This window comes from Peromyscus eremicus, chromosome 2, assembly GCF_949786415.1.
Source record: "Peromyscus eremicus chromosome 2, PerEre_H2_v1, whole genome shotgun sequence".
Lineage (NCBI taxonomy): Eukaryota > Metazoa > Chordata > Mammalia > Rodentia > Cricetidae > Peromyscus > Peromyscus eremicus.
The window spans coordinates 111,245,930-111,260,505 of NC_081417.1; the positions used below are offsets into that span (position 1 = coordinate 111,245,930).

Consider the following 14,576-nt stretch of genomic DNA (forward strand, 5'->3'; position numbering starts at 1 on the left):
GGCAAAGACTTTTTCACACATTACAACACAAATGCGAAGGAGAAGATGTCACTGAAGAAGGACAGTGAACCCAATAAAGTAAGATGTTATGTCAGAGAGGCCCAGCACAGGAAAAAAAAACAAGGAAGATACGACGTGTGTAGGCAACGTTTTGTGTTTGGCGACAACAGGTTGATAACTGCTAACAGCTTGATTTTTTTCGCTGATAACATGGCAGTTACTCATTAAGTCTCACTGGAAAGTATGTAATAGAGAGTCTGAATTAAGGAGAAATTATTTTATTTATCTGGTACGAAGGGTGGAAAAGAGACCTGGTGCCTGGACGAGAAATGAGGACAGGTATCCAGCCAGGTAAAATGGAGAACACGAACTTTTTAAACATCAGTTTGGGAGTATGGATGCCCTTATGGAGATGCAGAGGAAGCAGTGAGATTCACCAAGGACTATGCCTTTGCCAGACTGGTAAAGTCCAAAGACAATAGTGAAAGGCAGAGTGTTAGAAAGAGGGAGTGCATATTTGACAAACAGTACTTTGAGTGAGAAAAAAAGACATTGGTTTCTTTATTGAAGGTACTTAAATTTTCAACAAAAATAACAAACTATAAAGTTTGGAATTTTACAGTTTAGAAATGATCTAGACTTGATTCTAGAAGTCAGGATAATGATTACCTGTAGGGGTTAATATGGAGTACAGAAGGGAGTATGGGGAACTTTGGGGGTACTAGTATCTTCCCTTTCTTGAATGGGACATTTGCTGCATGACTGTGTGTGAAAATCCAGCAAGTGGCAGACAAGGAGTATGTGCTTTTATCTCAGTGCAGATATAGTTCTCTGAAATGTCCAGAGAAAATGGCATAAAACTTACAAATATATCTCCCTAACATACACATATCTAGTGAACATTACAAAAAATTAGCACTATTTGGTGTTCAGAGGAGAGAGGCATAACTATGGTCTGTGACAACTAGTAAAATAATTATATTACTGATTGTTTATGTCCATGATGTCTATCCTATAGCTCTTCCCATATCTTAGTTTATTTGTTCCTCAAATCAATTCCATAGAAGGAGGATTCTACTTCTCATTTTCAGATAAAGAAATTAAGGTTCAGAGATTTTTAAATGACTACACGACTGTTCAATGGTAGACTCTGATTTAAACTCTCTGCTACATACCCAGCTTTATATCTTGTAGGCAGTAGAGTCATAGAGAGACCATGGAGGTTTGGGATTGTGTGAGGATCTAAAAATAAAGGCATAGACAACCAAAGCAAGAAGTACAGACTTTGAAGGCTATGGAGCAGACATAACACCTATAGATGAAGGCAAAGAACCTATGTCATCTTTGCTTTACGTACCTATAAAATCCTTCTCTTGGCAAACACAAGACAGAAATGCCCAAGAAATTCTGCAATGTATCTGCCTGTCTTTTAGAACAACCACAGTAGATGTGAAACCAAAAATAGCCTGTTAGGTCTGTTTCAAGTAAAAACTGTCTTTAAAAAAAATACATAACACTTAAAAAATTAACATAAAGTAGACTCTCCAGCTGAGAAACGACATGTGTCTCTGCTTAGCACAAACAATTCTTCAACACACATTTCTTGTTGTGTTGTTCACAAACTCACAGTTCTTTCTTCTAGGCAGTGTGTTAACTACCTACTTTACTGAAAATAGAAGTTTGCCATTTTAAAAGAAAGGGGGAAACACACCATCAACAGTATCTCTGAAGCCCAGCAGTTAGTCTCCCCACAGCCACTTTTGACCTCAGCTTCTGATCCTTAGGGGGACTGTGAAGAGCTCAGTGGCATCCTGGGCTAGAGCAATGAGGGACAATTACAGTGCTACTGAGTGCTCAGTAAATTAGAGGAAGCTGTCCAACTGTTCCCTCTCCCACACTGGAGACTTGCTCTACCCAGACCTTTAGGGAAACACATTGCTGAAAGTCAGAGTCCTGAGGTTAGAAACACTGCAGGGTGAGTCGCAGAATCCTTTGAGCTGGTGATGGAGAGTCCCTGATGGCTCCCCCATGTAACTCCACCTCACCAGATCACACATTTCATTTGGATTACATAAAATCTCAAATAAAGGACCCAGGGGGCCCAGCAAAAGGTCACTAGATACATCCTAAAGGTCTGCCAGCCTTGGCAGCCAATCAATGTCCCTAATTTCCAACCATGTGCCAACTATCCTCTGGAGTAGACAGTCTGGAGAGTGACAGCACAGGGGCTAGTGATCTAATTATAATTTTAGTAAAATGTTCTTATTTAAAGTCATAAAATATCATCAACATAATCAGGGTCCTGGTCACCATCTTCCTTTTTTAGAATGATATTAAATGTAAAATAGCAATTGGAGAGGGAATACACCTGAAATATCTCCAAACTCCACTCAGTAACTGAAGGATAAGTCTGATAAAGTATGTTGAAAATATTACTGTGAAAATCTGTGAGGGTTTTAAACTTTTTCTTTCCTTTTTTAAGATATGAGAATATGACAAATGATTTAATTTCCAGAAAGATGTTTAAATTACATTAATTTTACTCCTGTACCCATGCCAAATCAAATCATTTCTCCATCACTAGTGATGTCATAAATGTGTATATCACCCCACATAAAGTCACATACATTCCTTCATGCTCGATTCATGGTATCCAAAGTAGATATATTGCTATGGTAACTGTAGATGATTAAATTATAATGCTATCTTTCTAGTCGGTGGAGACTTATGACATTAACCCAGCCCCATATGGCTCCAAAGCCTGCATGCCTCAATTTCATACCTGCAATTTTCAAACTATCTATAAATAGGGTTTTAAACCTCTTGTCCTTACAATGTTAATACAAACTTTAGTGAAAACTAACCCAGAGTGGTATCTATTCTATCTTTTGACCTAGTGTCTTTGTAGAATACCAAAGTGGTCATTTAGCTGGTGTTTGTATTTTCCCAGAGATAGAGATGTTAAAATCCCAAAGTAGCTCAACTCCTTATAACATTGAGCTAAGTTCTGGTATTAGTGAAGATAATCGAAGCTTATGTTTTTTAGCTCATTTACACTATAGTATTTTGGAGAATAGATCAGATATCTCAAATTGGCATGATCACAGAGGGTATAAAATTAGTTACTAACGCAACCAACAACTGTTCTTTGCTGTGATTTTAAATTGTAAATAATAATAATCTCAATATCTCTGCTCTCTTTAAATCTCTCTTCCCTATATATAGTTTGGTAGTAATAGATATGCATGCACCATGGACCTTGTCTTCTGTTTTTGTTTAGGTGTATGTGTTATTACCTCCTTATTCTGATGGCATAGACATGCATTAAATCTAGCCATTGTATTCAGACTGTGTTATCTTGAAGAACTCAAGAGGAAGTACACATTTAAACATAAATTTTCAATAGTGTGAAATTTACATAAAAAGAAATATAATCTGTAGGAGAGGTTCAAATTGCACCTATTTAAGGAAGATAAAATGGCCTCACGAAAGAATTACATATAAGTCAGTGTTATAAGAGAAAATAGAGAAAGAAGTATTCCAGGAAAAATGGATCAACTGACTCTTGAGAAAAGTGGTAGTGTTTTACAACCTGTGGACCTCATATTCATATTTCTGGTTGACAATATACTGTGGGCAAACTTACACACCAATACCTTAAGCTCTTTACTATTTTAAATGTTTAATAGTTTCTTGATGTGTTAATACAGAAGAGTCTAATCCATCATGTACTGTTAAGATTTAGTCACGAAATTTTCATTAATTTAAATACTCTGTTCTGTGAAATGTATTCCTTTGGTGCTTAGATTCATGCTACTCTCTTGCCTGATAAACTGACCAGGTGGACTCTGTCAGTAGTTCTCACATCTTCTGCTGGGTGGCTTTAGCAATGGATGGGGTTTTCCCTGTAATTTTTTTTTTTTTTTTTTTTTTTTTTTTTTTTTTTTTTTTTTTTTTTTTGGTTTTTCGAGACAAGGTTTCTCTGTGTAGCTTTGCACCTTTCCTGGAACTCACTTGGTAGCCCAGGCTGGCCTCGAACTCACAGAGATCCGCCTGCCTCTGCCTCCCGAGTGCTGGGATTAAAGGCGTGCGCCACCACCGCCCGGCTTCCCTGTAATTTTGCTCAGTCTTCCCATGCCTCTGTACTAAAAACTGCTTCCTCCATTATAGCAGCCTGCCTGGGCTACAGAATGCTCCACTTAATTTCAGTGCCATTCTTCTCATGTTCTTTCCAGATTTAATGCTGGTACTCACCTTGTAGATGCTGACCCATCATCCCTGTGCTGCACATTGGAGTTTTCTTAATCTAATTCTGTATCTCTGCAATTAGTCACAACTAAAACTTTCTAATTGTGGAGGGTAAATGCACAAATCTGTTTACTACTAGAGTCCAGCCTTACAATTTATGGACGTCTAAGAAATGAACCATTATGTTCAACACTATCTATTTTTACAAGATGGAACCATAAAACACTTAAGCCAGAGTACATACAGTTTTTTGTTGTTGTTTGTTTTTTGTTTTTATTTTTGTTTTAAGATACAGTATTTATTGGGCTCACTCCAGGAGTCCAATGGTCATGAGGACCTCGGTGAACTTGTTGATTTTCTTCTCTGCACTTTTCTCTGCCTGCTTCTGTAGCCTCATGAGCTTCTTCCAAAAGTGGATCTTGATCTTTTCCTTCTGTTTCTCCTACAGAGTGTCTGTCATATACCTGGCACTTCCACCAGACCTCATGAGCCTGATGCCCAGGTATGCAAACTTTCTAGTAGGCTTCAGTCACGCAATCTTCTTGTCATAGGGTGGGGATCCCACTGAGGCTTTCGAGGCACCCTGACCTGGCTTGGTCTTGTGAGGCAGTTTGCCTCTCACAGTGCATCTGAAAATGCAACTCCAGGCTCAGAAGTGGTAAGGACCTGGAGAAGGGCTGGTATTCATCTGCTTTCAGAGAAAGGCCAGGTACTTTAACTTGTTTCTGTAGAAATTTCCAGAAATGTTGATGCCCTCGCAGAGTATTACCACCACCATCCAGCTCAGCAGCATCTACTTGGCCACAATGGCTGCCAGGCAGCCCAAAAGATGGCCTTGGCCACTCAGTACTAAAACCTGTTTTTTGTTTTTGTTATTACTTATAAACTGTATGGCCATGGCAAGCTTTTTGTTATCTAGTTCTTATATCTTAAATTAACCCATTTCTATTAATCTATATGTTGCCACGTGGCTAGTGGCTTATTGGTACCTTACATCTCGCTTGTCATAGTGGTGGCTGGCAGGTCTCTCTTCAGCCTTCCACTTCCCCCAATTCTCTTCTCTTTGTCCCGCCTACACTTTCTGCCTGGCTACTGGCCAATCAGTGTTTTATTTATTACCCAATCAAGCAACACATGTAACATACAGAACATCCCACAACACTTCCCCTTTTCTTTTTTTAAAGGAAGGTTTTAACTTTTGCATAGTAAAATTACAGATAACAAAACAATTATCAAGCAAGAATTACAGTTATAATATCTAGTCTACTTATAATAACTAGTTTATTTGGCAAAATTAAAGAAGATATCCTATCTATCTTATATTTGTGAGTCTAAGGTTTTATATCTAACTTATCTTTTATCATAACTAAGGAAAATTGTAACTATCTAGCTTCAACTACATCAAAGACCTCAGAAGGATATAATAATACTTGAGAAATGTGAGAAGGATTCAAGCAACTTTCGGGAGTCTTGCAGGGTAGACAGAGACAGCTGGCAGCTTGGATAGTCACCTAATGTTCCTTTGTAAAGTTGGGGCATCTGTCTTCAGCCCACAGGGCTAGAGTCTCTCGGTTACTTTTCTCAGTGTCCTGCAGCGCCCCCCTCCAGCAGGAAGTAGTAAGAAAAGCTACACCCAAATTCCCAAATATACCAAGCTGGCTGTGGAAATGGAATTGGCTCATTCCTTCTCTAAATTCAGCCATATTGCTTAAAAAAATGGTTAAGAGATTCTTGTGTCCCAAATCAGAAGAGCCCTCTGGTGTGGGACAGAGAAAAACCAATATTTTTATTTAAATCAGGTTGATTATAAATGCAATCTCTTTCTAAAACCTGTTTTAGTACTGTTTCTAGTGCTGGGGATCTATCCTGGTTAGCTTGATATAAGCTAGAGTCAGCTGGAAGAGGGAACCACAATTTAGAAAATGTCCTGCCACTAGATTGGCCTGTGGGGAAGCCTGTGGTACATTTTTACATTTTTTATTGATGATTGATGGGGGAGGGCCAAGCTCACTGCCGGCAGTGCCACCCCCTGGGCTTGTGGTCCTGGGTCCTATAAGAAAGCAGGCTGAGCAAGTCACAGAGAGCAAGCCAGTAAGCAACACCCCTCCATGGCTTCTGCATCAGCTCCTGCCTCCAGGTTCTTGTCCTGTTTGAGTTCCTGGCTGGACTTCTCTCAGTGATGCAGTATGAACTAAGAATTGCATGATGAAATTAATTCTTTCCTTCCCAAGTTGTTTATGGTTTTATCACAGAAATAAGAACTCTATCTAAGACAGGATATGTCCCCAAGCCTTGATTATACTGAGGTATATAGACATTTAAAGGTTTGATGAGAGCATACTTTTAAAAATTCCACACATTCTTTCTCCAAGCCTTATCGACTCTGAATATTTTCATTTTAAAATGTTTTAAATTTGATTTGTGAAAATATTATCTCATTGCTATATAAATTTCTTATAATACATTGCAGGCTGAATTTTCCTGGTAATATTGGTTGTTCATTTCTTCTTTTGTGAATTGCCTGTCTGGGCCTGTTGTCATGTTTTGTAGCTGGACTGCTCATCTTTTCCTTACGAGCTTGAAAAAGTCCTGTATTTTAAGAGGGTTATTTTGTGAAGGGTGAGGGTCATAGGCATCTCAAATAGTACTTAGTATTTTATTTGAAGTTTTCCTCCTTTCCTTCCTTCCTTCCTTCCTTCCTTCCTTCCTCCCTCCCTCCCTTTCTTCCTTCCCTCCCTCCTTTTTTCTTCCCTCCCTCCTATTTTCCTTCCATTCTTTTCTTCCTTTTCTTGAAAAATAGAATTTTAAATGATAAAATGACAACTTTTACCATATAGTTTCAACATCCGGGATCAGTAGGTACACATTTTTCTTGATATTCTACAGAATGCCATAGACTGAAGATTCATGCCTGTGCCTTATACTATGCATCCACATCTGCAGTATCTTACGTTTCTTTGTACTTCTCATAATACCTCAGACAAACACAAAACCAAACACGGGGAATCCATGGAAACCACCGTGACAGTTAAAACTGTCAACCTGGCAGGTTCTAGAATCACCTAGGAGACAGCTGCTGGGTATGCCGATGAGAGTTTCAAGATTAGATAAATTGAGGAGGGACCCACTATAACTGCCTGGATGGAAGTTACGAGATATGTAAGACGAAAGGAAGCTGAGCACCAGCATTCACTGCACTTTGCATCTGACTGTGGATGCACTGTGACCAGCTGCCTCATGCTCCTCTGCAAGTCTTCCAACAGAACCAAAGTCAACCCTTCTCTCCTTAAGTTGCTCTTTGTCCTGTGTTTTGTCACAGCAAGGAGAAAATCAACTCTGGTGTTCAGTTGTTTTTAAAGATTTATTTATTTTTAGTGTGTGTGTATGAGTGTTTGACATGCATGGATATCTGTGTACCACCTGTGTGCCTGGTTCCCTTGGACATCAGCAGAGGGTGCCAGATTCCCTGGAGTTACAGACAGTTGTGAACTGCCATATGGGGGCCTGACTCCTCTGCAGAAGCAGCAAGTGCTTTTAATCACTAAGCCATCTGTTCAGCCCCCAGTTGTACATTTTAGAGGATTATAGTGTGATATTTATTCTCCCCCATACTCCCTTCCTCCTTCTTTCCCGGTATTGGAAATTGAACCCTGAGTCTGGCACATTCTATTCCATCATTGAGTTTTATTCTCAGTCCTATAATATTTCAACCAATCCATATATCATGCAATAATGTCAATATTTTACATCATGAGGTTTATTCAGGGTTTATCTAGAAGGTATAATTTCTCTTTTCCAGATTATAATTACAGTGCCCTAAATGGTTTCTCTCTCCTCTGTTACTCCCAGTTTATCTACCACTCAGCTAGAACCATGTTTTAGAAAGTGTAAACATGATATGTTATCCACTGTTCTCAATTTTCCAATGGTTTCTCACTGTATATAAAACAGAGTTCACACCATAGGTCATACAGCCCGAAATCCAAGCCTGCTGGCCTCTCTGATCTCAGACATTTCATTGTTGTCATTGTTGTTGTTGTTGTTGTTGTTTGTGAGCTCTGTGCAGTCAATTTAGCACCCCTATGTTGGTCAAAGTTGCTAGGAAGGCCAGTTGGCTGATACCTGAACTTTGACCTGTGGAAAGTTGCGACCTTGTCTTTTGAAACAGAGGAAGAAAGAAGATGCATACATCTTTACACTAAATTAGACTCTAATAGGATAGTGGCTGCTGGAACACTGGCTGGTCAGCTCTAGCCCCCTTAATGCCAGCTAACCTGGGATCATTCTCTTGTATGCTGCTGCCTGTGTGTTTCCACAGAGACTCGGGCAAATTCTACCTGCTCAGAGAGGCCTTCTGAGAATACTCTTTGTGTTTGTATTTGCAGTCCCTTCCTCTTTTTCTGATTGTGCTGTTCTCATCTGAGTAGTCACCACTTGCTGTGTGTCTCTTACTACTGGTACTTTATGTGTCCTGCTGAATCCCGAAGGCTCAGTTTTCAGTAGGTGATCATTCCCGTCTGTGGAAAGGGTGGTGATGGTATCGCACATAGCACATTGACTTCTAACTCTGTTGGCACTTTAACAAGTGTGAGAAAAATCATACAAAATTTATTATTGTGAATGACCTCATAGGATGAAGAGTGACAATTATGTGCTCTGATACAGTCTTATGAGAAAATACCAGAGAAAACATGAACCTGTATTACCAAGGTAAACTGTTACAAATGTTTACAATCTTTCCCCTTAAAACTTTCCTGGTGTCTAATACTGCTCTACTGATAATACTATCTACAGGCCAAAGGGGTTTGTCACTGACCTTTGACATTAGAAGAAATAATAGAGGTCAACTTTATTTACTGAAAGAGGTTTCTTAGACTCTATACCTTTCACTTATATTCATCAATTCAATACCTAGATCCTCTTATTATTCCACTCCAGCCACATTTCACTTGCTATAGCTCTGCCATAAGGATCTTCCGTAATACTCCCTTCATCTTCACTATGATGGGATTTCTTGTATCTAGAATCAAGCATAGTCCTCCATGGAGTACTGAGTACAGAGGATATCCACATCTCTCTGGGTTTCTTAGTGCATGCTCAGCACAAACAAAGACTAAAACCTAAGCATCTAATCCTTATAACCATGACCATGCACACTTACCAACAGTAGACTTTATATATACCACGTTGATTTGGTTGTTAGCATATTTTCCTGCCAAGGCCCCTCAGGATTCTGCTACTTGCTTCTTTACTATCACAAGTACCCAGTTTTCCTTGATTGTATGTTAGAAAGGGTCGCACACAAAATATCCCCACTTCAGGAGGTAGAATTGTTAATCATTCCATTACCTAAGAGCAACTATTTTGATGTACACTATAGCTTTAATATGGTCTGTCCCCTCCAAAACTCATGTTGGAATTTAATCCTCATTTGTGAGATACTAAGAGGGTGAAATTTTAACCAAGCTATTATTTTTAGAGTGGGAATATTATGAGGCAATTTGGATAAAAAAAAAAATCTAGAACAGAACCCTGTGATAGAATCCTGGAATTTGAAAAAAAATGAGAGAAAACAGATGAAATAAACATGCATACAATCTTTTTTACTGTCATGCATGATGACACCACTTTAAGACTCTGCCACGGGGAAGGCCATCATCTGGCACAATCCTCAGCCTTAGACCTCCAGAACAATGAGCCCCAAATAAACCTATTTTGCTCAGATTTGTATGGTTTGTGGGACTATGCTGTTAGCAACAGCAAATGAATAGCAGGATCTAACCTGCCTCAATAGTATGCCTTGTGTCAGGCCATTGTGAGGGCGACGATTCATTAGAATTGACAATACCGCATCTTTTCATCCCCTTCATTTGGGCTGCACAGTCTCATCAGTAGGGGGATGGACTGCATAATTGAATCTGCTTTTTGTCAACATGCACTGCTCCTTGGAGATCACCACTTTATGTTTCATTCTCATAATGATATGTATTTGTCTGTTTAGCTATAATTTGTCCAGGGGTTGTTCACAAGCCTCTGAATTTCATTCCCCATTCTTATCTACTCTTTTTTGGAAATGAGATAAAGGCATTTCTTCCTTTCATTGGGCTATCAAAGACTATTCAGGAATCCCGAGTAACATCTGCATGCTATTTGGAAGCTTGGAATTGTAGGCCTGAAACCCTTTAAAGCTACTAAACATTGTCTTTCAAACTTTTACCTTGTTTGCAACTGCATTGCTCTAATTCCCTTACTCAGCTTTCAACTTGTACAGGATTTGGTACTTTCTGCCGAGGATACAGTTTAGCAAATAGGACTTCATAGTTAAATAAGACAGACAGAAATATAGGAAGTTTCAACACAATAAGATCCTTAAGGGTATTGTGGGTGCTACCAGGTGCAGTGGGTTTGAATTTTAGAAAGATTCTGCTGGCCACAGTGGAGAATAGGGATTTTTACCCCAGAATGTGTAAGACACTGCAAAATGCCCACATACTTTCCTTAATCTCCTCAACAACCTACTAGATAAATGCCACTAAATTCCTGCTTTATAGAAATAGAATAGAATGCTAGACACCACACTTTTGCAATGTCAACAGACCAGGAAGGAACAGGACTAGGATTAAACTCCCATCTTTCTGCTCTGCAGAGACCTCCAAATCATGGACCCGAGGTCCTGACATGCTCACTTCCTAGTCCATTTAGACATTACTCCCAATAGCATTCGTTTTGGAATTGCTCTGGTGTGACAATGCTAGTAGTGGAAAAGCAAAAGCAATTGATGTTACTAATCCATTTTGGCAACACTGGCCATGGGATCTGCATTCACAGATTCTGACTCAGTTTCTCTTGAGTTGGTCCATATGTTCATTTTTAAGTATGCTTTTGGTGATTGTCTTTTGAGTTCAATAAGTATTACTTCCTGTAGCTATGTTCAATAATGCAATAGTGGAAAGAACCAAAGAAATCAACTTTCAAGGGAAAGGCAAGTAGCTACTGAGTTGCCTAAAAACAATAGGTCTAATTGGCATTCTTTTCTTTTGCAAAGCACTAAAACTCTAGAAGAAAGAGGTTGCCTTGTTCTTCTGTGCCAAGTACCTAGTTAACTTTAGAGATGTTTAAATGACCCTCCTCAAATGAGCTGTCAGTAAGGGAAGGGAAGAAAGACATGTTGGCAATACTCTGAAAAGTTTGCTTGGAGAAGAAACAAACACAAGAAGAGTAAGTGAAAACCTTACAAGTTGTGATTCATTATTAATCCCACTCCTGTAATTCACAACAAATTGACTAATAGTCTGCCTCCCTTTCTCCCTCCCAATACCAAATTACTGCATGTAGTAGATTACAAACTTGACTAGGAGAAGCAGCAATATTCCATTAATATTTATAAGTGTCATAATGCTCATATTTTCCATATATTTGGAAAATCAGCCCAAGTAATTAAAGAGAATTGGGGAATTATAAAGATGAAAATATCAGAAGAATTGCTCATGGAGTTATCAACCCTATTTTACTTCTACTTTTACATTTTAATGACTTAATTTTGCACAGATGGCACTTTTAAAATTTCTTAGTTTTAAAAAAAACAATTTCATTGTTATCCAAGAAGTACAGTCATTTTTTTTCAGAGAGGAAACTTACATCATTGGCTTTTCCACAACGTATCGAAAATGTTTACTTCCAATGATTTTCACCATGATTTCCGGCATTGGCTCTGATCTATGGGAGGTCTGCCAACCTGAAGACATGGATGGTCTCTCTCCAAATCTTGTTAGGTCCTTAGGGGTAGAAAATAAATAGGTTCTTCCTCTTGATTTCCCACCAAGTAGTTATGGATTCCTCATCAACCACATCAACAATAACATCAGGACCTACTGGCATTGTTCCTGTGAAGGGATTATATAGACTACTCCACTATAGAGACTAAGTTAAAGATATTTGAAAACATCAGGAGGAACAGAAAGATCATTGCATTCCATGATTTTCCGTAAAAGCAGAAGATGAAATTCTTATGTAAAGGATGCAGCATCCTTGTCCTTTGAGAAGTCAAGACTAAAACAGGTCTGACAAACCTTGTTAAAATGACTCTCTTCAAACCTCAAATAATTCAGTTGCTCTATTACAACTACTCCTTATCCAGTTCTGACATAAGCAATTTATTCTAAATACTTTTTGGAGAAGTCTCACTTCCTTATTGGGGGTGGGGTGGCAGCTTCTTGTGCTATGTAAAGCATGTATTACATAACGCATATGCTTCTTTTCCGTTAATTCTCTGAATATCCAGGGCCTGGGAAAATTGAGTAAAAGGCTGTCATCCCTATACCTCACTTAACACGCCCAATAAAGTTTCCTTTTACATTTTTAAAATTACATTTGTGTGTGTGTGTGTGTGTGTGTGTGTGTGTGTGTAAGTCAGAGAAGAACCTGATGCAATCAGTTTCTGCTTTTACCATGTGTTTCCTAGCTAGTGAACTCATGTTCAAAGGCCAAGCCATCTCCCCAGCCAGGGTGTGAGGTACTATTAATAACCATGACGATTCTTACTTCACCGTCAAGGGAAGAGGTATGTATAGCTAGAGCTGTCAGTTCCAGAAGAAGATCTGCAAAGCACACAAACTGAGTCCTTGGGTGACTACATCTTTCTCCACTACAGGGCCTGGGATGGGATTATCCTGAGGCCAGAGTAGAAAGCTGGGCTGTAGTAGACACTTGAATCAAAGATCAGCTCTGATACTCCCTTTTGCCCTCTGTGATTCCTGTTATGCTCAGAGACTTTCGGTGACCCCAGAAAACAAAGTATTTGAAGAAGCACTGTACTTTGAAAAAGGGATTCATTATCTCCCATCGGTACCCACAGCTACCAGTGTCAGTAATTGAAAACCTGCTTGAGATAAGCCCAGGGTGTTTAAACCCGAGTGATGCTAGGTGAACCCGGTTGACCACTTCTTTACAGAGAGTCCAAGAGACGTCTAGAACTTACTCTAATTTAAACACTGGCTTTACTGATTGGGAAATTGAGGCCAAATGCTAGCTCACCAAGGTCTCCCAGATTGGAGGGGAAAAGAGAGGGTAGGAGTCTTTCCAGTGTTCTGCTCTGATAGCTACAACTGGGTCCTTCCCAAGAGTCCAGTTCACTTAGTGTGAACAGCACTAAAGCCCCAGAAGAAACCGCATCCAGCCCACCACAGGCTCTTTAAAGCTGTGGGTGTGGAAAACCAAAACTGGGATTTGAGACTATCAGGTTTGCTATTTGCCCCGCAGTGGGGCATCAGCCTTGTGCTGGGACCAGAGGGGCAGGCAGTCTTACCGCTGGAGTGGCGCTTCCTACCCAGGAAGTTCAGAGGTACCAGTGCTTCGGTCTAAAAAAACAACCTAGAATGTCAGCAAGGAGCTTCAGAATCCAGCCAATCACAGCGCCTGGATCGCGGCAGGGGCCTTGCAGCCCTGTTACTAAGGACGCACAGAGGCTGCTGCTGGGCGGAAAACAGATTTCTCCTCACCTACTGGTGGCTGCCAGTCCTGGGGTGGGGGGAGGGACCAGGTGTCCCAGGGTGTGGTTGCTGACAGGAGGAAGCTGCATGTTTTGAAGTCTGTTCTGAAGGCTCTCTGAGCCTTTCCAGAAGCCCATCTTGCTCACCTCTGGACTGATGTTGCTTCACCTTTCCACTTAGACTTCTGTTTTCTGAAACTTGCACAAAGTTGAAATCTTTAGACTAGCCCATGCTGGGGATGGCATGGCTTTGGGCAAACCTCTTCTTTGTTCCAGGATTGTTTCCTGCTGTACAGTGATGCAAACAACTAACACACAAGATAATTTGTTAACAATAAATCAATTTAAAACACTTGAAGATGTTGTAACTCAGTTGATTGCTTGTCTAGCCTGCATGAAGATCTGTGTGTAATCTCCACCATGAAGACCTGGGTTCGATCCCCAACACTGCGTAAACAAGGGGTGATGGTGAGTGCCTATAACCCAAGAACTCGGAGAATAGGAGGACCAGAAGTCCAAAGTCATGCTAGGCCACCTGTTCCAGTTAAGTCTGGGCTACATAAGATCCTGTTACAAAATAAGTAAAGAAACAAAGTTTTAATAATGACCTTGAATGCCATCAGTATGTAAGATCATTTATTTGAGCCAGAGAGGTATTGCATTATTGACAACTGCCAACTAAACATTTTGCTTTTATTTTAAAGGACAAGTAACTGAAGCTTGGGTATTGTGAAATTACCAAGACCCCACAGAGGCAAGTGAAGGAGCTCAGTTATCACGGGGCCTCTCCGCTCATGTATCAAACATCTCTTCAGGTCTAGAGACCTATGGTTTGCATAGT

General features: G+C 39.8%; 1 protein-coding gene and 1 pseudogene across 1 annotated transcript in view; both read right to left on the minus strand.

The window, feature by feature from the left end:
* C2H1orf87 (chromosome 2 C1orf87 homolog) overlaps positions 1–13,646 on the minus strand; it is a 72,515-nt gene extending 58,869 nt beyond the window's left edge. Inside the window, exons 1-2 of the mRNA XM_059254551.1 lie at positions 13,553–13,646; positions 11,887–12,023 (exon numbers count right to left, since the gene is read on the minus strand). Of these exons, the coding sequence (XP_059110534.1) occupies positions 11,887–11,993 (107 nt within the window). The 5' untranslated portion in view covers positions 11,994–12,023; positions 13,553–13,646. The remainder of the gene's footprint in view (positions 1–11,886; positions 12,024–13,552) is intronic.
* LOC131904426 (large ribosomal subunit protein uL13-like) lies at positions 4,556–8,796 on the minus strand (annotated as a pseudogene).
* Positions 13,647–14,576: the final 930 nt, after the last annotated feature.